The 9,898-nt window shown below is 51.1% G+C and overlaps 1 protein-coding gene across 1 annotated transcript; it reads left to right on the top strand.

Moving 5' to 3' along the window:
- Nucleotides 1–3,495: 3,495 nt before the first annotated feature.
- Nucleotides 3,496–4,503, top strand: LOC128850604 (olfactory receptor 14A16-like). Its single transcript, XM_054055564.1, has one exon. The coding sequence runs from the start codon at nt 3,496–3,498 to the stop codon at nt 4,501–4,503; it is 1,008 nt and encodes a 335-aa protein (XP_053911539.1).
- Nucleotides 4,504–9,898: the final 5,395 nt, after the last annotated feature.

The following is a 9,898-nucleotide window of genomic DNA, read 5'->3' as shown; positions in this document are numbered from 1 at the left end:
CAGATCCACGCTTTTACCCAGCTTAGTGTCATCTGCAAACTTGCTGAGGGTGCACTCAATGCCTTCATCCAGGTCATTGATAAAGACATTGAACAGAGCTGGACCCAGTACCGAGCCCTGAGGAACCCCACTTGTGACTGGCCTCCAGCTGGAGTTAACTCCATTGACCACCACTCTCTGGGCCATCCAACCAGTTTTCAACCCAGGAGAGTGTGCGCCTGTCCAGGCCAGAGGCTGACAGTTTCTGAAGCAGAATGCTGTGAGAAACTGTGTCAAAGGCTTTCCTGAAGTCCAAGAAGACCACATCCACAGCCTTTCCCCCATCCAGTAATCGAGTGATTTTGTCATAGAATGGGAAGGATTGTGTTTGCTCAAGTGATCCCTGAGTTGTTCCCCACCCACCCATGGTCCATCTCCTCCAGAGTCTTGTCCTGAGTCACAGTGGCCTGGGAGACCTTGCTGGAGAAGACATGGACAAAGAGGACACAGGGGATCTCAGATCCTAAATTCATCAGTGCCCACACAGGTCTGAAGCAGCAAACACTCATCATGGGGCCCTTGAACGGCCTTTCAAGTTGAGACTGAATCTTGGTCTCGACCCATGCTGAGCATGGAGGATGCTGTCCTTGAGGACGATCTGTGCTGAACTCTGTGACCATGTCCCAACTCTGTGTCCCACAGGAACAGCTGCCTGTGCCCCTGGCTGAGGGCTTTGCTGCTCATTGGGGTTGAAGCCCTGCAGCTGTATCACCAGGCAACCTCATCCCTACCATGAGGAAAACTGGGACCAAGCGCCCAGAACCCGTGTGTGCTAAGACTTTGCTTAGCACAAAGACTTGGCTGGAACAGAAGAGATCTGAGTGTCTTTCCAGCCCCAGGTCTAAAGATCCAGGAAGAAATTCCCGAATACACTCAAAGGAACAGGTCCCCCCATCTTGGGAAAATGAGATCATTCCCTCTCAACTTCCAGGGGTCCTGTCTAATGGTGGGACAAAAATATTGATTTTATGCTCCTTTTTTTTTTTTCCTAACAGGAGCAATGACACTGCAGGACAGAAGTGTCTCTGCCAGCTGAGAGAGGGAACATCAGGGATGGCTTCAGGCTGTTTCTCAGCAGGTTCCTTGGAGCCCCAGGGACACCTGGAGGGAGCCCCGAGGGGGCAGAGAAAGGGCTGCCTTGGGCTGCTCCTCTGCTGCTGAGCTGGGCTGGGCTCCTGGCACGGAGGGAGCTGGTGGCAAGTGGGCAGCGCTACAAAGAGCCATCTCTGGGCAGGAGCAGCTCCTCTGCAAAGCCCAGCAGGGCTGAGGGCACTGCCTGCAGGCAGCGAGGGGAGAGGAGGGAGGCACAGAGAGGGGAAAGGCAGGGTGGGGTGGGAGGAAAGAGGAGGCTTTACTTGGAGAAAGACCTTCACAGCCCTTCTCAAGGTGAGTCTCTGGGTGCAGGACAATGCAGGTGCTGTTCCTGGAGGGATCTCCTAAATCCGGCACAGCCACAGCCTGTGGGATCTGTCAGGAGGGCTCTTGCTGTTTCTCCAGCAGAGAAAAAAACAGAGTCAGTGCTCAGCCTGCCCGGGGAGTTCCCCATGGAGAGACAGAGAGAAGGTATGGGGGGAAGAAGCACCTCCTGGCAGGAGAGGGTCTTTCTGCTTTCATGAGGTGCTGTGTGAGTCAGGGCTGCTCACAGCTCCAAATGCCTTCAGGATATTTCTAAGAGGACATTTTAAAGGGAAGATCAGGGCAGAGATTACATTAAAGATAAGGAACTTCACTGAGTTTGCCTTTTCACTTTCCTGCCCTTGGGGAATTTCAGTGGAAAAATAGAAGAAAAGGCTGTCATGATTGAACAAATCACTGAGACTCCTGAGCTGTGTCCTTGAGGGGTCAGTAGGTCTGATAGGAGCCTCCTAAAGTGTCTCCAGCTGCTCCTCTGCCCATGGACACCACCAGCATCACCTCTGCTGGACCCACCAGGCTCAGTCTGTGCTGTCCTTTTCTGCTTATAAACAAGACCCTGTGCCCAGCTTTACCCGGCAAACAGGCAGGATTGTGTAGGGCTGGGGGAGAGCAGAGAGGGTCAGATGGGGTCTGTGAGCACTGACAGGGAGAAGGTATGGGACAGGGAAACACCTCCCAGGTGGCAAATCTCCATCAGAAGGCATTGGATCACGGAATGAGAGGAGAATTCATACAGAGATGTTGTGGGAGGTAGAATTCAGACAGCTCTGTGTGCTCCCCTGCAGGGCAGCCCCTTCCTCTGAGCAAGCCCCCTGGCCTCCTCTCCCACCCAGCAAAGCCTCTGCCCTCAGGGCTCTGGGCTCCAGGGCTGAACCCCCTCCTCTGCAGCCACAGCTCCAGTGCCCTCTCCAGAGCACAGGGGCTGAGAGCAACTGCCCGGCAAGGTTGGTGTCTGGGAGGGGGTGAGCACAGCTGGGGAAGGGGAACACTGTCTGTGTGCCCGGCTGCCTCTGCCCTGGCCTCTCGCAGCCAGACCCTCACTCTCTTTCTCCCTGTTTCTCCCCTTGTCTCTGTTCTTGCTGTTGTTCTCTCATTCTCACTGCCAGGCTCTCTGGGGATGGGAGTTGCAGCTGTACAGTCCCCCACTGCCCTGGTGGCTCCTTTCCTGCCATTGTGTCCATGGGAACCCGTGTCCCAGCTTTGCTCTGAGCTGTGAGGCTGTGGGCAATGCAGTCAGTGGGGCTGGGGAAGGAGCTGAATCTCCTGTAACCAAATGCCATCCTGAGGACACTTGGCTCTCCTTGAGGTTTCCTTCCAAGCTCTGAGCTTCCCTCCATTATGCAAACGTGTTACCACAGCATCTTGGTGTTACCTGAAAGCCTCATGGAGAAATGCAGAGATGCTGCAAGAGAGAAATTGTTGTTGGGTGGGTGAAAGGAGCCGTGTGTGTCCTGGGCTGAAAGTGGGGTGCTCAGACCTTAAGAAAGGGTCAGACATTGAGTGGTGTGAAGTAGATTCCTCTGCTCTCAGGTGGGCCTGGTGGTTTTTCAGAGGAACATGGGAGTGTGATCCCCCTCCATGTCAGAAGGGTGCAATCCCAGGGCAGCTGAGACCAAGAGTGAGGGACAGAGCAGCTCCCCTCCCTCTGCACTGAGCCACTGGCAATGCCCTCACATCGTAGGACTCCCTGTCCTCTCCCAGAGTGCAGCAGAGATGCTGAGTGGTCCTGACAGCCAAAAGCACTGCCCAGTGCAGATGCTGCCAGGCTTTTCTGTACCTGGAGCAGTTCCCCAGGACAAAGCTGATCCCCAGCAGTGTCCCCTGTCCCCACCGTCCCCATCACCCCCTGCTGCAGAGCAGGGCTGACTCCTCACAGCCAGCGGGCAGAGGCTCTGCTCCTCCCGGCACATTCAGCCGGCACCGAGCAGGGCTGCAGGCACGGAGCTGAAGGAAGGGCTGCGAGAAAAGGGACAGGGAGTGAGCAGCAGGAGAGGGGAATGAGAAATGGCTTTGATTTTGCTCAGAGGCATCTCTGTTAATATGTCACTCTCCTTTCCTCCTGTGACAGTGCCCCATGTCCAGAGGCAGCAGATGTCCAACAGCAGCTCCATCACCCAGTTCCTCCTCCTGGCATTCGCAGACACACGGGAGCTGCAGCTCTTGCACTTCTGGCTCTTCCTGGGCATCTACCTGGCTGCCCTCCTGGGCAACGGCCTCATCATCACCACCATTGCCTGTGACCACCATCTCCACACCCCCATGTACTTCTTCCTCCTCAACCTCTCTGTTCTTGACCTGGGATCCATCTCCACCACTGTACCAAAATCTATGGCAAATTCCCTCTGGGACAACAGGACCATCTCCTACTCAGAATGTGTTGCACAATTCTTTCTGTTTGCCTTTTTCATTTCAGCAGAGTATTCTCTTCTCACCATCATGTCCTACGACCGCTACGTTGCCATCTGCAAACCCCTGCACTACGGGACCCTCCTGGGCAGCAGAGCTTGTGTCCACATGGCAGCAGCTGCCTGGGGCGCTGGGTTTCTCCATGCTCTGCTGCACACGGCCAATACATTTTCCCTGCCCCTCTGCCAGGGCAATGCTGTGGAACAGTTCTTCTGTGAAATCCCCCAGATCCTCAAGCTCTCCTGCTCACACTCTGACCTCAAGGAGGTTGGGCTTCTTGATGCTAGTGGGTGTTTATATTTTGGCTGTTTTGTTTTCATTGTGGTGTCCTATGTGCAGATCTTCAGGGCAGTGATGAGGATCCCCTCGGAGCAGGGACGGCACAAAGCCTTTTCCACGTGCCTCCCTCACCTGGCCGTGGTCTCCCTCTTTGTCAGCACTGCAGCGTTTGCCTACCTGAAGCCCCCCTCCATCTCCTCTCCACCCTTGGACATTGTGGTGTCAGTTCTGTACTCAGTGGTTCCTCCAGCACTGAATCCCCTCATCTACAGCTTGAGGAACCAGCAGCTCAAGGATGCAGTGCGGAAACTGATAACTGGAAGGTTCTCTGAAGCAATGAACTGCTCATCACGTTCTGCATAGCAGTTATCCTGCAACTCATGGCAGGCTCAGGCCGGCTTCTATATTTGTTGGTTTTTTTTCAACTCTTTTCATTCTTTTTTTTTAATTCACTGTCTTCTTCTCTGTTCTTTTCTTACTGATTATTTATGTATATGAGGAACTGTGCTCTCTGTGTGTTTCAACAAAATAAAGAGATATTCAAGGACTTTTCTTTCCTGACCTCTTTCCCCCAAGTCCTTTTTTGAGCTGCAGGGACGGTTCCTGTGGGCATGGGTGGAGGGGAAAAGAGTCCCAGCACGGCAGCCCTGCCAGGCACCAGCGCTTGATCTCCCTGAGCTGTTCTCTCTCCCCTTCCACACTCTCCTCCTCACCCCTTGCCTTGCGGGAAGGCCTGAGGGCTCTGAGCTTGGTCACAGTGGTGCTGCGTGGCAGTGCTGTGCCCGCAGGCAGGGACAGGCAGTGGGCACTTGTGGGACAGAGCTGCCTCCACAACAGCCTTTCCATAGAGCAAAGGGATCTCCTCAGGGCAGAGCCTGAAGGCTTAGGGCTTCTTTCAGGGTTTCCCTGAAGGGCATGTCCAAGAACCTGAGCCCTAGATGAAATCACCGATGTAAAGATAAGCACTGCAGGTGTGATGGGTTTGGGAAGGCTATAGTTTTCTTTCACATCCAGGCCTCCTCTGGTAGATCTTCAGGACAGGGTCTGGTCTGTGCCCATGTGCCCTGGAGCACCCACAGAACCTGCCCCAGGACAATCATCCTGGAGTAGCCCCTCAAAACCACCATTCCCAGCACTGCCCTCTCTCTCCAGCTTGGAGACATTCTTTGTCCCTCTCAGGAAGGACACGGAATGAGGAGGTCAGAGTTAATGTTCACACTGTTCAGATGAGATAAGAGCACGTATATCACGTGCGTTTGGTGAGATGAACCCAAGAGAACACAAACAGCCCTTCCTTGGGTTCCATGAAGGTCTGTGGGACAGAAAGTTTCTCAAGGTCACATCATGTTGAGGTCAACATCCCAAGAGTGAGTGCCTGAATGCAGTACTGGGATGTGCTTTCTTGAACTGAGGTCCCTGTGTCCATTCCTCATGACATGAGGCATCTCAGACAAGTACAGAGTGGTGGGATGCACCACAGGTCTGAGTGCATCTGATTCTCTGGGAGTCCAGAGAAACCCTGTGCCTTTGTGTGTAAGGGTCACAGTACATCTTTGGGTACATAAGGAGTCCACGAGGCCAGCTCAGACATGGACTCCTGACAGAACCCTGGCATTTCTGTGTGCGACTCCAGGAAAAACCCTACCGGTCCAGGGAGATTCATCTCACCTGCCCTGGACAGGCTCAGTGTGAATGTTTCTGTCTGCTGCATCACCCTTGCCTGTGACCCTTGAATGTGCTCTCAAAGGTGCCAGAGCAATCAGAGCAGTTCTGGGGTCCTTGGAAAAGGCAGATGTGGGTGGCAAATGTCCCGCAGGCATTTCCAGGCCCTTGAAGGACAAGAAAGGTGTTGACAATCAAGCCCCAAGTGCAGAGAGAAGGAAATGCAGGTAGGGAATATACCGGTAGAAACCAAATATGGAAAGATACGTGTCGTTGTTGGGATGGACACAACATTCAAAAGTTTGTGAGCAAAAGCCAAACCTTATTGTTTTACTGGCCTCTTTATATTTTTTGTTATCTATCAGGCTGTGTTCATATACTAAAGCTGTTAAAGTGATTTGCTCAACCGCTCTGTCCACGTGCCTAAAGCTTTACTATGATTCGTTGAACAACACTGTCCATTTGCTACCTGTATCTACTATTTTTCTTGCCAACTTTCCATTAGATGTTACTTGTTTCACTTCCAAGATTCTTCTTCCGGACTTTCCAGCCTCGTTATGGGAACACGTGTATCTATTCAAGGTCAATATCCATTTTCTCTGAGTCCTCAGACCAGCTGTGGACTCCCACAATTCCTCCTTTTTGTATTTGTGCTACAAAAATTTTCCCGACAGTCCCTTGCAGGGCCCTTTGCAACAAACTGATCAGAGAAGGCAACATTAATAACACAATTACAACAGTAACCAGAGTCAACAACCCTGTTTTTATCAATGATAACAATCATCCTGACAGTCCCCATCCTTTAAACAAGCTATTCAACCAATCTGATCCATCATCTACTTGTAACCTTTTCACCCCTTCTTTTAGAAGCTGAATGTTTTTATATATTGTTTCCGAATGATCCGACAAACATCCCTGTCTGCCCCGTTAACAGCTACGTCAACAGCTACCCCAATAAAATTCCACCACTGGAGTTTCCATAACTACGGAGATAAAGAGCAATGACTGTGCTGGAGATGTACCCCTTTTCTTCTTATTTCTCTTTGCCACAAGCTCCTACATTCCCACAAGCGCTGTTAGTGATTCCAAGGTCTTTTAAGCCAGTTAGCGACCTTCAGAACAGCGGCCGCTTGCTCTGCGTTTGCTACTGATATCCTGGGCACACCAAGGCATCGGCCGCCTGTGTTGGTGCACACACGACAAAGGAATCCTTTATGCTCGCGCTGATTCAGGGGCACAGTCTTTTCTCATCGAGTTCAAATCCGTACACGCTTTCTCCCATATCTCCCCCTTTTCTGTTTACAATCATCACAGCCTTCAAGGGTAATCTGTAATGAAAAACTGTTATCTAAACACCAGTCTAAATATTCTATTGTAATAGAGAAAAAAATGTTAATGGCTCATTTCCAGTTATTTGTACTATTCTTTTTCTGCCTTTAATGATGATACCTGCAATTATCTGAATTGGAATAAATATGGTTTCCTTAGGTTGATAAAACATCCACTCTAATATCACAAGATCTGAAAGCACAGGTACCCATTATGCTATCAGACCAAATGCCTGACAGAGTAACAAAACCAAACAAACGTATTGGATGACCATCGAGTGGTCTCTGGGCTTTTCTCTGAGTAATGGCTTTTTCAATTTTGTCCAAAGTTTGTTGTGCTTCACTCGTAAGAGTACGAGGTGTTGTTAAAGCCATGTCTCCCTTAAGAAGATCAAATAATGGATTTATTAGTAATACCCAAATAAGGTTTAACCGAAATGATTGTTCCTCGTAGCTTTTGCAAATCGTTTAAAGTTTTAACTGCTGTTTGCAATTTTGCTGAGGTTCAATTGTGGCATCTAAAATTTTCCACTCACAGTATTTCCAGATGTGGATTTTTTCAGGTGCGATTTGAAGGCCAATTTTCTCCAATACAATTTTTGAAATGGTGTTAATTGAGGTTTGGGTGATACACAGCTCAACCGCTCTGTCCACGTGCCTAAAGCTTTACTATGATTCGTTGAACAACACTGTCCATGCGCTACCTGTATCTACTATTTTTCTTGCCAACTTTCAATTAGATGTTACTTGTTTCGCTTCCAAGATTCTTCTTCTGGACTTTCCAGCCTCATTATGGGAACACTGTTGTCTGTTGTCTGTTGACATCAATATCCATTCTCTCTGATTCCTCAGAGCAGCTGTGGACTCCCACAGGGTGACACTGATGGTGACCTCACACCCTCCTGCTGCTGCTTTGAGCTCATGAGTCAGATGCTCACTCCTCTGTGCTGTGCATGGGTTCTGCTGATGATGGTTCCTCCAAAAAGCCATATTCAGTCGTGTTTAAACATTATTGTGATGTCATCAGGAGCCCCACACAAGCCGTGTGCCTGCTCTTTTCCCAAAAGCTGCTCCAGCACCAGTGCAATCCCAAGCTCGTACACAGCCATGTGCCTTCTCCTGGCCCACCCACCACTCACCCACAGGTGACCTCCTGGCATCTACAACTGCCATGTCTGCTCCTGGTCTATCGGGTGTTCAGATACCACTGACATCCAAAGGAGCTTCACAGGCCATGTGCCACCTCCTGGCCTATCACCTGCTCAGGCACCGGTGACCTCACAAGCACCTGCACCATCTACAGGCCTTCTCCTGACCTATCAGCTCCTCAGGGGGGAGTGACCTCATAAGAACCTGCACAACCCATGGGCCTTCTCCTGGCCTGTGGAGGAATCAGACACTAATGACCTCACCAACACCTACACAAGCTTTTGTCCTTCCCCAGGCCTGTTGGTTCCGTGGGAATCAGTGACCTGACCACCATGTATCCAACCTTTTGCTCTCTCCCCGCTTATCAGGTACGAGTGAACAAGTGACCTCACAAGCTCCTACAAATGCCACGAGTCTCCTCTTGGCCCATCGGCTACTCGGGCAGTGGTGACCTCACAAGCACGCACCGACCCCTTTGCTGTGTGATTGCCTTTTGGGGTGACCCCCTGGCAGCAAAACCCTTACATAATCCCCTCCTCCCTCCCCCAGCAGGATGGGGGAGACCATCGCCAGGGCAAAAGCGAGAAAACAAAACTTGTGGGTGAAGATAAAGAGAGTTTCATAAATGGAGGGAAGAAAAAAGGAAACCAGGGATGGAGAAGCAGTCAGTCCCACCAGCAGAGTGATGTCCAGCCAGTGTCCAAGCAATGGCTGCTTTGGAGAAGCTCCCCTCCCAGTTTTAGTGCTGAACAAGGTTCTACAAGGCGTGCGATTGCTCTTTGGTCCGTTTGAGCCACCCGTCCTGATTTTCCCCCTTCCCAGTCTCTTCCCACCCCAAGCCTCCTCTCTCTGGGGCAGAGTGAGAAACAGAGAAGGCCTTTGCCTCTCTGCCAGCACGGAGCAGCAGGAGCTGCAGTACCAGTGTGTTATCAGCGCCCTGCGCAGAGCACAGCCCCACACAGGCTACGAGCAAGAAAATGAACCCCATCCCGGCCAGGCCCTGGGCAATCTCCATCTCTTAGTCCATACTGGTTTGTTCCGGTCTGAGCTAGAACTGAATCGGTTTTCTCGCTTTAGCTCAAAGTTCCTGACCTTGGACACTTCCAGAGATGGGACATCCACAACTTCTCTGGGTACCTGTTCCGATTCCTTGACACCCATATTGTAAAATATTTCTTCCTTACATCCAATCTAAATCTCCCCTCTTCCAGTTCAAAGCCATTGCCCCTCGTCCTGCCACCACAGGCTTTGGGAAAAAGTCTTTCTTGGCCTCTGACCACTATGATTTCACCTGCAAACACCCCGGAGAGTGCCCAGAGGCCTCCCAGGATGGGGTTTGGAGACCTCAAGCGTATGACCAGTGGCCTCTGGGCTCAGTGGTGTGGAGGCTGCAGACACCGTAGGATTCGCCTGAGAGTGCTTCAAGGGTGGTTTCAGAGATGGTGGAGCTTTTCTGCATAGTGGAAAATGGCATGAGAAAGAAATAATGCTAAAACTTGTAGCTGGGGAGGTCCAGGCTGGACAAGAGGAGAAAGAAATATCACTCAAAGGGCAGTGCTGTGGTGCCACAAGTCATCCAGAAGGAGTCTGGATCAGCCCAGGGCTTTGTGTGTCACGCA

The sequence above is a fragment of the Cuculus canorus genome, unplaced genomic scaffold (assembly GCF_017976375.1).
Source record: "Cuculus canorus isolate bCucCan1 unplaced genomic scaffold, bCucCan1.pri scaffold_114_arrow_ctg1, whole genome shotgun sequence".
Lineage (NCBI taxonomy): Eukaryota > Metazoa > Chordata > Aves > Cuculiformes > Cuculidae > Cuculus > Cuculus canorus.
Note: the sequence above shows the minus strand (reverse complement) of the source record. Positions and strands in the feature narration are given on the sequence as shown.